The following is a 20185-nucleotide window of genomic DNA, read 5'->3' as shown; positions in this document are numbered from 1 at the left end:
CCCTGGTGTCAAGCAACTGACAAAAAATGAAAATAATAAACAGAGTAAAAATCATACGTCCTATCCTCCTGAGGACACAACAAAAACTGATCTAAGCTCCGCCTGCTGGGGGTATAGCCAGTAGAGGAGGGGCTAAGTTTTTCCTATTGTTGTGTCCTGCCCTCCTGGAGGTACCAGCTATACCCCACTGTCCCTGTGTCCCCCAAGATGACTTAGAGAAAAGTGTGTTTGCTTCAGAAAGATTGCTATAGTTTATAAAAATGTGTTGCATAGCCATGAAGCCAACCTTTCAAGCTGCAAAAGGAGAAAATACACAGGTTACAAAGCAGATAACAAATACGTTTTATAGCGGGATACAATAATACTATACAGAGGTAATATGTTATCTACTGTGTAAACCTGTGCCTTTCCACATAGCTACACACCATACACACAGTTTAATTTTTTAGTGTGAATGAAAACGTTTTGTTGAATGAAAAAGGACAAATGAAAAGTACATACAAACCCAAACAGATGCTGTTACTAGACACCCACAAATGCTAGTAGCCCAAAGTTTCCTTGCAAAAAAACTTTGGGCAATTTGCATATGTTTCTGCATTGGTGATATGTATTTTAGCCAATGTGAAGGAAACAAGGGTGCAAGCAACGTATGTTTTGTCACCCGTGGTAATGGACATTTATCACAGGCAAGAAAACTGCCTGTGTGACATTTTACCCTAAGGGCCAAGAGTCTTACCTAACTACGGGCCAGATTCAATTCTGGTTTATCACATGAAAACTCATGGACGGGATTTAATTCAAGGAGAAAAATATTTCTCCAAATTCAGTTCCAGTTTTTTCCCATAGACTTCAATGGAGTTTTCACATGATAAACCATGAGATCAGTTTTTCTGAATTGAATTTCCTCTCAAATTGATTCTCGTCCACGACTTTTCACGTGATAAACTTTTTTCTCACTGTAATAGATCGGGTCCAATGTGAGCAATTGATAACCACTTGCAAGGATCTGTGCAGTGAGAGTTAAAGCCATACTAACTGCAAGGGGAAGGCATAAATTTAGCTTTCAAAAAGAATTTATTGGGAAGGGATTATTCTCTCAAGCCTTTAAGCCTTGCCATAAATAAAATATCTTATATATGTTCCTTTGATCATTCTGATTCCAATGACTCATTTCTATAATATATGAATCAAATTTTCCAGGGAAGTTAAAATAAAGACTGGTGAGTGGTTCTTCGAAGAAAGAGAAAAGAAATTCCCTTCTGCAGGTAATGGTTTGGATTATTATTCTTATATTTTAAACTATCATGTTCTGTTTCATAAACCAAAGTTATATAATATTAAAGGTACCCTTAGCATTGAAACAAAACCTAGCACAATTTTTTGTCATAACCACAAACTTTAGACATTAAGGGGTATATTCATAGGGGCAAATGCACTACCACTGCCACACTCCGCTGCACTTCGCCAGGGTTAGTTTCGCCAGCGCTACGCAAATTCACTAAAATGCGAAGTTGCGCTCAGGCGAATGGTAGCAAAGTTGCACTAGCGTTAATTCGTCAAGCGAAGTGAAGTTACGCTAGCAATGCCTAATTTGCATACGGTGCCAAGTTAAAGTACAATGGACGTATGTGTAGCACCAAATACATTACACTACACAAGCTGGGAAAGCTTCATAAAATAAAATAGAGTTGTTATTTTGCCCTGTACATGTGCCCACTGTATAGTTTAGGTGCCATATGTTAGGAAATGTAGGGGGGAAGGAGGGTACCCCCAAAAAAATGTACGATTTATTTTCAGCCTATCACCCTTAAAAAGGAAAAGACTCCAGCGTTTTTGGGACTTTTTTGCACTTCGCCTGGTCTCAGTTGGCGAAGGCAAGTCTGGCGCAAGAGTAGCGTAGTTACGTCCCTTCGCCATAGCGCAACTTCGCCTGGCGTAAGGGTGCGAAGTAGCACTAAGAGTAGGTCCACTTCGCTAGCGAATTTGTGCTAGCATTAGCCACTTCGCGCTTTAGTAAATTTGCCCCAAAGAGTGAAGTAAGAGGTTGCCACATCCTCTAGAGTGAAATTCCGTGACTCTCCATTCATTTCTATGGGATTTTGAAAGGTGTATTCATGAAAGGATGAACTTTCACTTTTACCCATTGATAAATACTCTTTTAAAAATCCCACAATGGAGAGTGGCGGAAATTCACTCTAGAGGACTGTGGCGACCTCTAACTTCACTCTTTGATAAATATACCCCTAAGACTGCCACTTTGCAAATGTGGAATAGAGAGTAAAATGTGAACTATTGTCCTGCGATTCACAAAACCCCTTACTTTATAGTGCAGCATTTAATACTTGTTCAATATCATCACTGTTAATTGAAGGTTTGCTCTGATGCATAGTTTTGCTGGGGAGTAATATTTAAGATTAGGAGACTATTTTACAGCTCTTGACATATTTATATTCTGTCTTTGATGGCTAACTTTATTATCTCTTCTTGTAAAGTCCTACCATGGTATGACTTCCTGTAATGGCAAACATGAGACCAGACCAATAGTTCCAAGTATGTCCAGTGGTACAGATCTGCATCCAACTGCATAATGGTTTGGCATTCTTTCATGATGATTTTGAGTAAGGCCTGTGTGGATTATATATGGATTATATATATATGAGGACAATGGGGACCTGAGTTTGTTTGTATTACAGTTACATAGTTAAATTGGGTTGAAAAAGTCCATCAAGTTCAACCCCTCCAAATGAAAACCCAGCATCCATCAACACACACCCCTCCATACTTACATAAGTTATATATACCCATTTCTATACTAACTATAGAGTTTAGTATCAGAATAGCCTTTGATATTATGTCTGTCCCAAAAATCATCCAAGCCATTCTTAAAGGCATTACCTAGCCATCACAACATCACCCGGCAGTGCATTCCACAACCTCACTGTCCTGACTGTAAAGAACCCCCTACGTGATCCTCTTTATGGGTAAAAAGGTCCCCTGCTATTTGTCTATAATGACCTCTAATGTACTTGTAAAGTGTAATCATGTCCCCTTTCCAGAGAAAACAACCCCAACCTTGACAGTCTACCCTCATAATTTAAGTCTTCCATCCCTCTAACCATTGGAGGAGGTTGTACCTGAGTATGGAGATAGCTCTTTTGATCTGACTAACTTTTTGTCTTATATCTTTTGGTGTAGTATCCCTGTTTGATTAAAGTACTCACTTCTCTTAGATGTTCATCCCTGTTAGGTGCAGCCCTACACCACTGGTTTCAAATACTCCCACTCCCCAACTTCATCTTTACATATAGAGAAAAAAACCAAGTATACAGCAGTGAAACTGTTATGCATGCAAAAAACGTATTGACATGCAACACTAGGGGCCAGATTTATCAAAGTGTGAAATTAGAGCTTTAAAATTTATATTCATTACTATGGGATATTTAAAATGTATATTTATCAATGGGTGAAAGATAGACCCACACATACACATTCCCTGGGCACCAGTAAGCAGAGTGAATAATACTAGTGTAATTTGATTTGTTTACAGCAGGCATGTCCAAAGTGCGGCCTGGGAGCCAATTGTGGCCCTTTTTCAAATTTACACCGGCCCTCGGCCTCCATCATGAAATTAATAATAATGAGGTCCCCCAGCACAATGCGATCAGGAATCCCATAGCAGTAATAAAATGATCTGCCACTTGATCTATGCTGCTGCTGCCTGTGTGCTGAAGCTGTTAGCAATAGACACGGACTGACACATAGAGACGCGCTGTTTTCGCATACTTCTTTATGGCTGGAAATCTCAATTGACGTACTGACGTGCCAGTACAGTAAACTAAAGAAGTACGGCGTCACTACGTTCCATTACGTGTCTATTGCTAACACCTTCAGCACACAGGCAGCAGTATAGACCAAGTGGCAGATCATTTCACTAATGTGCCCAAATAATACAGCTACGTGATTCCTGTAATTTAATGTTAATGGTTCAAAGAATGTCGGGCTGAATGGTCGGCCCCCACACATTTTCACCTCACCAAATCTGGCCCTCGTTGCAAAAAGTTTGGGCACCCCTGGTTTACAGTATTTAGGCATCAGGATAATGTAAAGTATTTTAATCAGCCAATACTACACAGAATTAAACTATAGGACCCACAAAAAAGCAAATACTTTCTTTTAAGAAAGCATTGTATCCTGCCTTATGTGCAGTAACTGCTTTTAGCAATTTGTTTCAATGTTTTGCAAGATATCAATGTAGATAATGACTTTGCAAACATTTAAATCTGATTAAATTGCTTGTGATTAGTGGCGTATGAGCGACCACAAAGTTTCCTTCTCGGTATAAAAGGACAATTTTTTTAGAGATAAGCAAGTATCTGCACATATTTTACACGAAAAGCACTTTTTTTGCTGTATAAGATCAGTGTATGGACACATTGGCAGTACACAAAACAAAAGTATGCAACCAAAGCAATGATAAGTTAGCTTATGGCTTCGAAGCCTACATGTGTGATGTTTTTGTTCTGTTTCTGTCATATGCAACTTTTGAATGAGTTTTCATAATCTAGCTGAACTTGTGTCAAGTCCTGAAAATAAAAACACATTGTATGGAGTAGTTGTGTTAAAAATAGCAACTACTAGTATTACCTATCCAAAAACTAAAACAACCAGCTCAGAAACTAGTTAGCCATATTACTACAGCTGCCAGTTTAGCGACTAATTCTAAATGAAAATCATCATTGGCTCTCACTATAATGGAGGTCATCTTCAGGCCCGGATTTGTGGAAAGGCCACCTAGGCCCGGGCCTAGGGCGGCAGGATTGTAGGGGGGCAGCATGCTGCCCAACCACACCCACATTTGTTCAAAAACACTGGGGATGCGCTGGAGAGACAATTTTTTTAATTTCCCGTGCGCCAATCCCCATTGCTCCTGTCCCCCTGGAGGCGACAGGGGTGACGAACGGTAGTGGGCCTAGGGGCGCCCCCTATGAAAATCCGGCCCTGGTCATCTTCAGGGTCGAGAGTTATAAAAGATTTGAACAAATAACAGCACATATAACTGATACAGAACATTTACATACCAACATATGGAATCCTTGAGACACCTATTATATTTCAAAAACCTCAGGGACTAATGCAACAACTAATGAGGATTGCAAAATTTCATCCATAACAGAAATGGCTCCTCCATACTTTCACATAAATTATATATACCCATTTCTATACTAACTATAGAGTTTAGTATCACAATAGCCTTTGATATTATGTCTGTCCAAAAAATCATCCAAGCCATTCATGTTCCTGAAAACGAGCAATAAAAATGACAAAAATAGTAAAAAAAAATAAAATAAAAATAGCACCTATAGCTGGTATGTAAGTAGCTCCTTGCAATATGTATAAAGATATACCAGGCATTAGATCAGGTGCTGTTTTTTTTATCAATTGTACAACACCAGAATTGGAGCCTTTGCCTATAACTGGAAATGTTATCCAACTTCCCCTGCATCTTGTGTTACAGCCCCTTTCAGTGTAGTTGCAGAACCAGTTATGATATCATTAGCTTGTTGAGTTAATGTTGCATTCTCAGCAGGCATCATTCTAACAGCATCATGCTGTTTGTGCTGACATTTGTTTGTTCAGTTGTTTTCTGGGTCACTGTTAAATGTGACTAACAATATTGACCTAGTTTTAATCTTATTTAGCAGCATTTTAGCATGCTTTTGTTGATAGAATATGCAAATGAATTTATAAAGTCTCTAATTACCCTAATTTGTGGATGTTGTGAGCTAACTTTATAGATTGGAATATAAATAATGGAAAGTGTTTTTCTAATGTCTTGTTACAGGGCAACCCTTTTGAAATAAAAAATAACAAGGTATAAAGGTGATACCTTTATTGGCTAACTAAGATAATCAAAGCAAGCTTTCAGAACATTTTAGTTCCTTTTTCAAGCTGATTACAATGAAGATGTGGTGTTCTCTGGTATATATGTAACAGGTGGATGGGTCAGGGTCTTCCTAAACCTTCCCTTGGGTTACTATCCACTGGTTTCGGTACCCAGGCAAGGGGTCCAACCCCCAGCAACTTCCGGTAGGCACTATATAATTAGACTCTATCTTCAGGTGGGGCCCCAGCTTATGGTATGGAGGAAGGGATTACCACTTGGTATAAGCACACACAGTATTCAATCTTGATCTAATAAACCTTGAGCGGCAGTGGTTCTTTAAGACAGTAGAACATTTATTGAACTGATGATACACTTCTCAATACTCACATATTCAAGGTGTGTGCTCAGATGGTACACTTCACGAAGCAAGTAGTGGCAGCAGGTCATTTATACACAATTGTATAACTCACAGATACTGTCTGATCCTTTGTTAGTCAGCTTTGTGAATTGAGCCGCCTTTCCTGCCTTTGGTGCACAATCCCCATTAAAGGTACCTCACAGCTGGTTTTACACACCAACGATCTCTCAATTCCTGAGCCTGACCATTTGAATCCCTAACCTGCTGGCCTTGTCATCGCAGGGTGCTAACCCTTCACTAAACTCCTCGTTGGAGCCTTAGCTGCGCCCTAACTTTCCTGAACTTATCTGTCACTCCTATAGTGACCTATTACAGTTTCTGTCCTGACACTTGCTTCACCTATATTGAGGCCTACTTCCACCTCAGGCTCTAGCAGCAACACTCCACTTCCATTGGATGCACTGGACAGAGACAGAACACATGGCAACATCCATTTTTATAACTTTGGGGAGCTACTCCCCCTCCCCTCTGGGAAAAAGGACCCAGCCTAGCTGGCTAATGCAATCACTGGGGCATAGAAACATCTTTACCCTTTTACATAGTGACATCTACTGGCCAGTCACTGAACTGCCAGCATAATATTTTCACATCAGACAAAGGAAACAGCTTCCCTTGTGGATTGAGGACCCAATCTAGGTGTCTAAATTATGCCCAGGGGACCAAAGGACCTCCTACATATATATACACAACATTCAGCTCAAAGGTCAAATGACCAACAAAAAGTAATATCAATCTGTGTGTAAGGTGTTAAAGTCATTTACGAGGGGATCTGCAAGAGACAAGCATATAAGGTACTAGATAATGTGGGCCAAAGAAATACCTCCCAACTGTCCCTTTTTCAGAGGAACAGTCCCTCTGAAGGTCCCTCATTTGTACTGGAAAGTCCCTCTTTTCTCTGCACTGAATAGCCAGAAAAAGAAACAAAGTTTCTAACTTAATTGGCTTTTGACAGAGAGAGGCCAGTACAGCTAACAGGTGCAACTAAGATACTTTGTAACAATTTTGAGATAAGAAAATAAGTAATTTTAACAATTTAGATAAGGAGAAATATTTTCAAATTTTTATAATGAACATGGTAATTATGTGGTGTGGCCACAAAAATGGGTGTGGTCAAAAAAATTGCCACACTACATGCAGAAAACATTTTTGTCCCTCTTTTTACTTCCAAAATGTTGGGAGGTATGGCCAAAGAGGCTCTAGACTAAGGAATTCCATATGATCTCTTAGTCCAGATCCACACACGTTTGTATTTCTGACCTGGTCTTTCTTAGTCCACATAATTAGCTATAATTTCAAGGCCCAGGTTTAGTCCCTTCTCCCATACTTTTCTTTCATTATCTCTTTTAAAGTATCCCTTAAGAACCAAAATTCCTAAATCCTTTATGGAGTGATGAGGGCCAGTGATATGATTTCCTATTGGTCCAGTTTTTTATTGTTTGCAGTGAATCTGTGGTGTGTATTTCTCTTTCTACATATGGCCCTACCTGTCAGTGCAGAATGACTGGGGTTAACTTGCTCCTCTCCGGAGGCAGGACAAACTATTGCTTCTTGAGACTCCTCCTTCCTAGTATCTTCACCTCCTCTCCATTTTTTTAGTCTGTCCTGACTCGGAGACAGCAAATTCTCCTTCTCCTGCATAACATAGAATCAATGATCTGTTTTTTAATGCTTGTGAGTTCTCTGGCTTAAGTTTTATGTATCAGATTGAGCCCAGCGCTATATCGCTTATTGTAAGGGGACAAGAATACCTCACCAAACGGCAGAGTGATTTACAGCAACACGTAGAGTCCCAGGTCTACTACCATATATGCTTCTGCTAAGTACAGGTAGAAGTCTGGTTGAGCCCTTCACTATGTGCTCCACCTGGTCACATACCAGCCAACTGGTTGAACCCTTCACTGTGCTCTCTCCCTGTCACATACCGGCCGACAAGCTGAAGGGGATAAGTGCTCCCACTATTCCTAATAACAGGTTGAGCCTACCCAGACATTCTGCACCAGGAGCAGAGGTAAACGGGCATACACACACCCAGCTATAAGGCGGGTTGTTAGTCTTGCAGCTCTTAATAGCGTATGCTTTCCACACCTGTCTGCTCCTGTTCGCGCCCTCTGCACACACACCGGGTTCTGCAACTGTTCCGGATCTCCCTGGTTGGTAAGACTAACGCGGCAACGTGACTTACTTGTCTGAAAGCCATAAAGGCACGCATAGGACAGAGTACCTCACTCATTACAGTGACTGCGCTATGGCTTCAGCAGACGAGGAACTGGTTTCCCTGATTGTGGAAATTGACTTGATAAGCAGCGCAAGCTGAAGGCAAGGGTTAAGAAAGCTTCTAAGACATCTGAGATCGATCATGTTCAGCTTTCCCGGTACAGGTACAATCTATCTTAAAACCCTCAAATTCAGCACCAGGCAATAGTGGCATAACCACAGCCTTAGTACATGCCCCTCAAGAGGGCCAGGAACAAGGTTATGTTCCTTCTACAATGCCTCACACTCAAACCTCGGGTTCCAGACAGACCCCCAACGCAAGATCAGGCATCCCCTGATTTTTCTCAATTTATCGCCTAGTTCCAATCTACCATTCAGGCCACTGTAGACACTGCCATAATAAGACTACCAGAGCCTCTGCCCAACATGGGAGGGAAAAAGAAGCGGAAGCGTTCCCCCTCTCCAACTTCAGAAGACGAAGTGGCAGATGTGTCCCCCATTTCCCCTGAAGAATCAGAGTCATACTCCTCTTCAGAGGAGGGAGCTATTTCTGACTCATAATCAACATCCTCAGAGGACGCATCTAAGCAACCAGAAGAGGTTAAGGTTCTTCTCAAATTTATTTTTTCAACCTTAGAGATTAAAGAGATTTCACTTTCCAAGGCAGACAAGGTCCTGGGAAACTCATCCAAACGCCCAAGATCATTTCTGGTATGTAAGTCCACTACTAGACTGATTAAGCCGAATGGGGACAACATGATAAGAAAGGTAATATCCCACCAAGATTTTTCTGTGTGTGGGATAAAATTCCCAAAATGCTCATTTTGGCCAAAGGTTACAAAGATTTGCAAGCGTTTGGCAGCAATCTATCACAGATCCTTGGGTCCTGAATGTCATCAGCAAAGGCTACAGAATTCCCTTTTCTGCCAGACGACCCATGGCCAGATTAGTCCATTCTGACCCACACAGAAAAAAATCAGGCCCTATAAAACATCATCAAAGACCTACTCTGAAGCAATGTCATAGCACTGGTCCCAGACCAGCAACACTTATCCAGTTTTTATTCAAACCTTTTTCTGGTACCCAAGAAGGACGGAGGTTACCGAACAGTCCTAAACCTTCACCCTCTCAACCGCTTTGTGAGATACAACAAGTTCATGCATCTTTACAAAGATCCTCAACACCCTCCTAGCCATACTAAGAAAACAGGGCAACCATGTCACAGCTCACCTGGACGATCTCCTTATCTTTGTGATCTCCAAAGAGAGGACCGACAGTCACACTCAAACTTGCCTACAAACTCTTTGTCACCACGGGTGGCTAATAAACCATCAGAAAAGCTGAGTCACTCCCTCACAAAACATAGACTTCCTATGCATGACCATAGACACATTGCAACACAGGGTATTCCTGGCGGGCACAACGCCATAACATTAAGGAACACTGCATTAGAGGTAATAAGGGAAAAATCAGCCCAAGGCATAAGCCAAATTTCATCTCTGACCATTGCAATGTTTTTTCCTTTGTCACTGGAATAAAGACCACCAGGACCTTTCACAGATTCTCAGCCTATTGGCAACATAGTGTACTTCAATGCGCCTCCGGCGGCAAGACCATAACCCCAGGGTGGAAAAGGTTGTGAGCTTGTGGAATTGTCAACTAGCATACATATTTCCACCCATTGCACTTATTCCCAGGGTTATTCAAAAAATCTGAATGGGGGGTGCATGCACGCTATGTAGGGAGCAGACGTACTCTGTGAGGGCTCCGGTCGGAGGGCACCCTTCCGTATCATTAAGCTGACAGAAGAGCCTGGAATCCCACCTCAATTGAAGCGGTTGCAGTTCCAGCACTAACAATGTCCCCGAAACATAAAAAAAAGGGGGAACAGCCAAGTTTGTCTAGCTACTTACAGCGGCCACAACCACAGCGACTTGGAGATCCTCCCCAAGATGACCCCACTGTTTCTTCTCCCACACAGTCGGACGCATCAACTGACTGGGCTACGGCAGTAACGTCGTAGGAATTGCAGTCCCAGTTGGATCAGCTGTATTCTAAAATTTCTACCGCAATTTCAGATTCGGTTGGTAAGGCAGTGGTGACTCTACAGGTGGATATTACCGAGCTAGGCCTAAGAACGTCCCACTTGGAAAATAAAATCACGGAAGCGGTTTACAGGCACAATACTTTGGTCGATGAATTTGAGCGGTTGTCCAATGATTTTAATTTGGCACAGCATCACCTGGAGGATATTGAAAACAGGGACAGACGGCAAAATCTACGGATAAGAGGTATCCCTAACAAACACTGTTGTGGCTTCAGAACTACATATTTATTAGAGCTGTTTCAGGCTGTGGCACCTGCGGTCCCTGCAGGGGACTGGCGTTTGGACAGGGCCCATAGGGCCTTAGGCCGCAATAGTGCTTCAGCAGATCATCCTAAGGATGTGGTTTTGTGCCTGCATTACTATGCTAGTAAAGAGGCCATCATGCCACCCATATCTTGTATGATCCAGATGATTTGATACCGTTTACAAAAAAGTTGGGTCTGAATAGTGTTATTGACCAGTGCCCTACAGCAATGCAGGATACAGCAAGCACGGTCCCACAGAAAATGGATCCGGAATGGCATACTCCTAAAAAAACCTGTAAACCATCACTTCCCTAATTGTTAATGGAGCTATCAAAGTATGCAAAGTGCAGAGAATAACAATATGAGTGAGGTTGGATTTTCACATATATGTTACAGTATATTGAGAGGAGGGGTTGCCCCTTCATGGAACATCGAACCAGAGGGCACGCATGAGAACCCCCCTAACCGACATGAGTCGGCACCCGGAATATTTCTGGGCTGAACTGATCATTGCATTTTTCTACTGCCAGTTACATTTTGAATGGCTACAACATTTAAGCTTTATGGGCAGGATGTGGGAGTTGTTTTTTAAGTTTGTTCTTCTTTATTTGCTTTTCTCTCTTTTCAAAGCTTTTCTTCCTTCATCTTCTATATCTAGGGTCCCCTGCCTATCAAAGATTAATGCAGTTATAACTGGAATAGTGAGTCACCAGCAGCGAAGTTTATGTTGTTTTTTTTCCTTTTGCTGCAGACACCTTGTTAGATAATAATGGCTTCGTTGACATTAATTTCACATAATGTTAAAGGGTTCAATAGCCCATCGAAACGGAAGGCTGCTTTTTTGTATTATAAAAGGGCTCATGCTGATGTAATTATGCTACAGGAGACTCACTATACCACAGGGCGAACGCCTAGTTATTTTGATAAAAATTATGTACAAGCAGTATATACCACTTTTGATTCCAAAACCAGAGGTGTTGGTTTATTCTTTAAAAAAGGTCTCCCTTTAACTGTTGAGAATACTATAAGACATTGTGAAAGTAGATATATTATTTTAGTAACAGTTTATAATGGTAAAAAGGTAACCTTTGCAAATGTATATGTACCTAATTATTCCCCCAATTCTTATTTAGTGGAGTTTCTGGAACTTTTATAGCAACATGCAGAAGGGCAAATTATATTGGCAGGGGATTTCAACATGTGTAATGCATGCCCCTTTGGATCGATCTAGTCTAACATCCTATTCTATCAAAACCAGTCAGGCACTTATTAGAAAAACAATTGCTAGTTGACACACAGACTCACCTAAACCCCACTCAATCTGAATTTACTTTCTGCTCAGCTCCCTATAATTCTTTCTCGCGTATTGACTATATTTTTGCACATTCAAATTTTGTCCCTTTTTTCAAAGCAGTAGATATTATGTCAGTGGGATGGTCAGACCATAATGTTTGCCATTTAACGATCCAGCTGGCCCCTTTTTCACCTCATTCTAGGATTTGGTCATTCAACGAATCCTTATTGCTTAATCCTCAGTATACTTCAGCTTTATATCATCATATCGAGGAGTATTTTATACATAACTGTACAACTGACATCACGCCTATAATGACATGGGCAGCATTTAAACCATATTTAAGGGGCAATTTAATCCAATTAGGGGCACAAGGGAAAAAACGTAGAATAGCAAAATGTCAACAACTGACAAAACAATTAACGCAGTGTTATAAGAGTTCGAGTAGGCCAAGTGACCCTGTTACACAAAAGGAGATACAGAAACTTAAGCAGGAGCTTGCAGAACTGCAGCTTGCAGAAGCCGAACAATGTTTGAAAAGGTATAAAACTTATGTTTTGTCCATTTCAAACATTGTTCTGCTTCCGCAAGCTGCAGCTCTGCAAGCTCCTGCAGGAGGGCCCTGCTCATAAATTTTCAATTGTCTAGCAAATTGGGATGAAGCCTTGTTTGAAAAGGTATAAAACTTCATCCCAGTTTGCTAGACGATTGAAAATTGATGAGCAGGGCCCTCCAATATCCACTATATTTAACGCATCAGGTAAGCCAGTCACTGATCCAACAAGTATATCAAATGTTTTTCAAGATTATTATACTAAATTGTATAATCAAGTTTTCACTCCAGACATGACACGATGCCAAATTGACTTAGCTCAATTAAATTGCCACAACTTGACCATATGCAAGTATCAACATTGAATTAGCCGATAACGGAGTAGGAAATAGAAGCAGCAATTAGTTGACTTTAAAATAATAAGGCCCCGTGTCCTGATGGATACTCCTCTAAATTCTATAAATATTTTTCGAAATTGCTAATTCTGCATTTATATGCTGCATTTAATGACATATTTAAAGGTACAGCTTTACCCCAGGAGCTTTTAGAGGCAATAATATTGCCAATCCCAAAACCCTGTACAGATAGACATCAGTTTAATAATTATAGACCTATCTCCATGATAAATGTAGATCTGAAAATCATTACCCTGACCAAACAGGTTTCATTCCTACGCGTGATGCAGCAGATAATATTCACAGAATTCTAAATAAGAACGAACTAACCTGACAAAAGAACAAGTGTTGATAGTTAGTCTCGATATACAAAAAGCATTTGATTCGTTACAATGGCCTTTTATGTTTGCAGTTTTGCAAAAATGTGGTATTGCAGGGGCTTTTTTAACCACAGTGTGAGGTTTATACTCTCATCCCGTGGCACGCACGAAAGTTAGAGGTCATTTATCTAGTAGGTTTAAAATCAGAAATGGTACCCGGCAAGGGTGTCCTTTGTCACCCTTGTTGTTTGCATTGGCAGTGGAGCCATTGGCGCAAATGATTTGTGATAATACAATTATTACAGGTTATAAATGGAAGGGGGATAAGGAATATAAAATAGGCCTTTACGCTGATGATCTTTTATTAACTTTGTCCAAACCATTAACTGGACTGCCTTCCCTTTTTACGTTACTTACACAATTTTATAGTTACTCGGGGTTGAAGGTGAATCCACACAAGTCAGAAATGATGGGGATCAACATGACTGATTCAATGCTTAAATTAAGTAGCAATTAAGTATTTAGGTGTTCAAGTTACCTCAAGATATTCTCAGTTATACAAGACGAATTACCTTTCTCTTATGAAAAATTTACAGAAATTGTTAGAATGTTGGAAACGTTATTCTATATCGTGGCTGGGGCGTATGTGTGCTATTAAAATGACATGGCTTCCCAAACTACTTTATTATTTCCGTGTGCTGCTGGTTGCTGCTCCAATGAAAGATATTACCTATTTACAGAAACAGCTGCTTGCTTATATTTGGCAACATAAAAAACCCAGAGTGTCAAGCACAGTAGTGCAACACAAACCAATAACAGGCGGATTGGGAGTTCCAAATATATTATCGTATTATAAAGCTGCCCAAATTGGACAATAAGTAAAATGGCAATTACCTACATCCTCAACGGTTTGGGTTGAGATGGAATCTATGGACTGCTATCCTTTGACAACTAACAATCTACTTTGGACTGACCCAAAGGCGAGACACTCATACAAAATTCATAATTTGATAATGCAACATTCGTTAAGGCTTTGGGAGGCATGCAAACATTGCTACTTGCTTAGCAAACCCACTTCCTTATTACAAACAATCATTGGCAATCCCTCATTCCCGCCAGGTCTGCAGCCCAGAAGCTTTGAGAAATGGACACAAAACCATCTCAGCACCTTACGATCTTCATTGGGACCAAACAATATGAAATCCTTTCAGCTTTTTCAGTTTGCTTATGGTTTCACAGATAACGACAGGTATGCGTACGCCCACGTTTGTCAGTTTGTACAGAATACAATACAACATGTGATGACCAAAGATTTAACTATGTTTGTGTCTATATGTGATAACTGCCCACATACAAAGGGATTGATATCACTACTTTATACTCAACTGTTGGGAGTCACCTTGCAAACAAAGCCCACATATTGTTTAACCTGGGAGCAAGATTTATCTACCCTGTTGCAAGGGGATGGCTGGAACAAAATCTGGTTAGCTAAGAAAGGAATATCGGAAAATGTGGCCATTAAGCAATTATCATACAAGCTACTTACTAGATGGTACATGACTCCTCAACGAAAATATAAGATTTCCTCTCTGTTTTAGAGGCTGTGATAGCATTGGAACTTTAGTACATATATGGTGGGATTGCCAGTAGCTCAGAATCACTGGTCTGCGGTTCATTCTTTGTTACAAGAGATCTTTTCAACTACTTTTCCAATTAACACATGGGAGCTGTTGCATAATTATCCAACAAAAGGCTTAACCAAGCATGTTCTCGCAGCAGCAAAATGGAGTCTGGCCATAAGTTGGTTGTCGCCAGATATAATCTGGTAAAAAACTTTAAATAAAATACAAGCAATTTATATGTTGGAACAGCTGTCGGGCAAGCACATGATGAAATCGACAAATTTGTGGAAATATGGGCGCCATCGATAAGCTATTCAGCCACACATAATTCTTAGAATACAATATTGCTGTGATTGCTTCAGAATTGTTAGATTTTTACCTGTATTTGGTGATTGTGGTGGCAGGAGGGGGATTCCATTTGCTACCCTAATTTTCTATCTTTTCTATCTTTTCGTCCTTTCTTTCTCTCCTTTTTCTCCTTCTTTTCTTTTTTAGTTTTATACAGTTTCATTGTAAGTTCATGCAAACACTGTAATTGAGCATTTGTGAATGATATATTTCTTGACAGACGAAGAAGTAACAATGGTCAGATGTGAATGTAACAGCATTTTCTTGATTTTGTTTTTGAAAATAAAAATCTTTGAGTAAAAAAATCTGAATGGAAAAGGTGACCACAATCTTAATAACCCCGTAGTGGCCCAGATGCACATGGTTTGCAGAGCTAATCCAGTTGTCTCAGGAGGAGCCTTGGATTCTTCCCCGGATTCCAGACCTCCTTTCACAAGGGTCAGCGGTAGCGGCAACATAAAAAATTTAACGCCGTGGCTTTTGAATCCCAACTATGGCGCGACAAGGGGTTCTCTGCAGCAGTCACCACTACTTTCCTAGCAGGCCGTAAAGCATCTACAGCCAAATCGTACTATCGTACTCACAACATTTTATGGGGTGGTCAGAATCCCAGCGGTTACACTGGAAAAACTGTCGGTCTCCACAGATAATAGAATTCCTACAGCACGGGCTAGACAAAGGACTCACTAAAAGTTCAATTATCCGCACTTTCATCACTCTTTCAAACACAATGGGCTTTCCTACCAGAGTTTAGGCAATATTTCCAAGCACTAATGCATATTCACCCTCCACACAAAGACCCTGAACTTAGTTTTGGAAGCTCTTCAGTAAGCCCCTTTTGAGGACATGAATACAGTAGACATCAGGTATGTATCGTGGAAGGTAGCTTTTTTACTCACTATTTGCTCAGGCAACAGAGTCTCAGATCTCACGGCTTTGTAGTACAAACAACTCTGGCTAGTATTTCATCTGGATAAAGTGGTAATGCGCACAGTCCCGTCTTACCAACCAAAGTTAGCATCCACATTTAACATAAACCAAGAGATTGTTACTCCATCCTTCTGCCCTAAACCATCCATCCATGCAGAGTGACAGCTTCACAAACTGGATCCAGTTAGAGCTTTAAAATTCTACCTCAAGATATCTGCTCAAATCAGAAAGGCAGATGCCATCCTTGTGCTTTTCGGCTCTAAAAAGTCAGGTCAACCTGCTTCTAAGGCTACAGTTCAGCTAGCTAGATGGATAGTGTCCACTATTTCTCAGTCCTACACTAGAGTAGGTAAGAACATTTTCCCCTAATCTTAGGGCACACTCTACCAGAACGGTCAGCACTTCCTTGGAGCTGTAAAACTCCCCAGACATGATATGCAAGGCAGCAACCTGGAGTTCCTTGCACACATTCTCCAAATTTTATAAACTGGACGTTCTTGCCTCTCCAGGAGGGGTTTTCAGCAGAAAGGTGCTGCAAGCAGCAGTGGCACCTAGTTGGTTCCTGCATAGTTATGCATACAATCTCCTTTTCTCAGACTTAGTATAATAGTATTTAGTGGAAGAAGAAGTTGTAGTGGCCATGGATGCTGTACTCCTATAATCTGTCCTGAATTGGTATTTGGTCTGAAATCAGGATGTATGGGCAGGTTTTACACTGTTTTTTGCCACAGGGGTATGTTCCATTTTTGGTGGGGTGCAATAAGACACTTCTTGTCATTAGTGTCTTTAGGTTGGGAGGCTGTCTGAATGCTAAGATTGGTGGGTCTGGGAGTATGCTTCTCAGCCTCTCGTTCTTATGAAGTGTACCCTATAGATCTCCGGCTATTTTTCTGAGGGTCCTTTAGTTGTGGATTGTATGTGACCACTAGGGGAACCTGATTTATTTCAGGCTTTTGTTTAAACTGTAGAAGTTTACTTCTGGGAATCCTGGTGGCTGCAGGAATGTACTGATCTACAATCATGGGGTTGTAGCACTTGTTGTCGAAGTCTGCTTTGAGTGTTTTGAGGTAGTAATTCCTTTCAGCAGTGTCCAAACATATATGATTATATCATAAAGCCTGGCTGTAGATGGTGGAGTATTTATTGTGGTCGGGGGGGGAAGCTGACATACATTAGATATGATGGTTTGTCCGTTGGCTTTTTTTTGTACTTTAATTGCAAACTTGCTAGGCCTCAATGTCTTCTTATTTCATTATGTAAACCTTTACTGTTAATTTATTGCAAGACTCCTGTTTGTTATATCATTTTCTATTTATACGGCTGTTATGAGGTATACTGTGATTAAAAATAGTTATTATGCTTATGTTTAACCAACCGTGACTCCATAAAATATTATTCTACTGTATATGCTATTTGATTTTCTTTCACACATTTATTCTCAGCTGTGAAACGATCAATTATCAGACATTATCTCATCAGTATTAAACAAAAGGGAACAACTGTGTCTTCTGTTTTAGATTCCACTATTTAATTTGGTGTGAAGGACAATACAACCACAAGACAGGGAGAGTAGGATTTGCAAGGAACAGACGTACGGTCAGTACGGTAAACTAGAAAAAGAGAGCAGAATAGTGTAAGGAACAAAAACAAGGACGCAAAGAGATGAGACAAGACAAGCAATTTAGAATGCAGCAGCACACACAGTATGGCCTATTACAGAGAAGGGAGGTGTTCAGAACTAGATTATATAAGCAAATACAACAGCTGCTTAAAGGGCAATTTAATCCTATTTTATAAAAGAGTGCCTCATACTAGCCCATCAAAATTCAGAGCTGCACAGTGGGATTGGCAGTTGCCATGTCTGGACACTTCATTACTATGATCACTGACATAGTGTCTGCAAACTGAAAGTGTAAACCATCTTGACTTTCAGTGTGCATTAACCACATCTGCAATCAAAGCAGTAAAAGCCATGCGTGGTTGGGAACCACCACACATGCTCTCTGCGCTATGCATAACCCTTCATTTTGAGCAAAAGAATGGGGCAGTGGGGGTCCTGCAGGGTGACTTCCGAGGAATAGATCTAATAATGGATTGGTAATCTGCAGGCTGCACATTACAGTCTACAGGAAATGATTGGGTCTAATATAGATACTTTTGATTATATATTGTATGACATTATTATGTTATCATATTTCTAATAATTTGTGTTATATTTTTCTATCTCTGCAGCAAAACATGAATCTGCAGGTGCAAAGCTTTTGAAATCTTACCAAAAAACTAGGTAAAATTAATATTATTTTTATTGTTTTAATTGTCAATAACACTCGGGGGTATCAAAGCTAGATGATTTGACTTGCTCAGCTAATAGTTTTCTCTTGTTTTTGTGATTCCCAGTAAGATTTCAATTGTCCCTCCAACACCGCCTCCTATCTCTGAAGTCATCCACTGGAACACATCCATGGTAATACACCTAAGTAAACATGCTCCTAAGCATTGGAATATTGGCACTCACGAAAAACAGTCCACTGGCGCCTGGGTGCTTGTTTCAAAAAAATCCAAAGTATATAGCAAGAAAAAACCACACTGCTCAGGACTTATGCTGCTGCAGCCTTTTTCAAAGCACAAAAAACTAATATATCCACCAAACTAAATACACAGCGTTGGCGCGAACCTCCCATGACCTCACCAACGTGAACTGACGTGTTGCAGAGTGTTATCCTCCCACCGCTAAACACATCCAGTGATTAAACTACTCGTGCATCCCTTATGGAGCTATTTAAACTCCAAATCTGTTAATACCTGTGACAGATATATATACGTGAACTCCTGTGTCATATAACAAAACATAAATCGTGTCAAATATCTAGAACTATCGTCTCATCAATGTTAAAGGAATTTTGCCTAATCACCCAGTGCTGTGCGTTCCGTGTTTCAAGATACAGTGTTGTGACACATCCTTCCCACTGGCACAATAAGTTAACAAAGTAATCATTCTGTCTCTAATAATAAAAGGAACTAAATATCACCTAGGGGCCGATTCACTAAGCTCGAGTGAAGGATTCGAATGAAAAATACTTCGAATTTCGAAGTATTTTTTGGGTACTTCGACCATCGAATGGGCTACTTCAACCTTCGACTACGACCTTCGACTTCGATTCGAACGTTTCGAACGAAAAATCGTTCGACTATTCGACCATTCGATAGTCGAAGTACTTTCCCTTTAAAAAAACTTCGACCCCCTACTTCGGCAGATAAAACCTACCGAAGTCAATGTTAGCCTATGGGGAAGGTCCCCATAGGTTTGCTAACCTTTTTTTGATCGAAGGATTTTCCTTCGATCGTTGGATTAAAATCCTTCGAATCGTTCGATTCGAAGGATTTAATCGTTCGATCGAACGAAAAATCCTTCGATCAATCGAACGAACGTTTAGCGCTAAATCCTTCGACTTCGATATTCGAGGTCGAAGGATTTCAATTCGAGGGTCGAATTTCGAAGTATTTTTAACTTCGAAATTCGACCCTTAGTGAATCTGCCCCCTAGTGTTAATATCTCAAATGAATCTTTATAACTCACTAATCATTATCTAGCTTATCAACCTGTCACATATGTCCTTTTTTTATTTTGTTTGCGCCAACACTGTGTATTTAGTTTGGTGGATGTATTCGTTTTTTGTGCTTTGAAAAAGGCTGAAGCAGCAGCCGAAACGTCAGTATGTGCCAATAAATTTTTTTTTTAATTATTATAAGTCCTGAGCAGTGCATTTTTTTCTTGCTATATATATATATATATATATATATATATATATATATATATATATATATATATATATATATATATATATATATATATAT

At 40.2% G+C, this 20185-nt stretch overlaps 1 protein-coding gene across 2 annotated transcripts in view; it reads left to right on the top strand.

Moving 5' to 3' along the window:
• The window catches only part of sytl3.L (synaptotagmin like 3 L homeolog), a 75715-nt gene that overhangs the window by 31688 nt on the left and 23842 nt on the right, over window positions 1-20185 (top strand). Inside the window, exons 4-6 of one of the 2 annotated variants that reach the window (XM_018263234.2) lie at window positions 1201-1265; window positions 18563-18614; window positions 18728-18794. In XM_018263234.2, coding sequence (XP_018118723.1) covers window positions 1201-1265; window positions 18563-18614; window positions 18728-18794 — 184 coding nt within the window. The remainder of the gene's footprint in view (window positions 1-1200; window positions 1266-18562; window positions 18615-18727; window positions 18795-20185) is intronic. The other variant, XM_041562842.1, reaches the window with a different exon arrangement.

This window comes from Xenopus laevis, chromosome 5L (genome assembly GCF_017654675.1).
Source record: "Xenopus laevis strain J_2021 chromosome 5L, Xenopus_laevis_v10.1, whole genome shotgun sequence".
NCBI classification, from domain to species: Eukaryota; Metazoa; Chordata; class Amphibia; order Anura; family Pipidae; genus Xenopus; species Xenopus laevis.
Note: the sequence above shows the minus strand (reverse complement) of the source record. Positions and strands in the feature narration are given on the sequence as shown.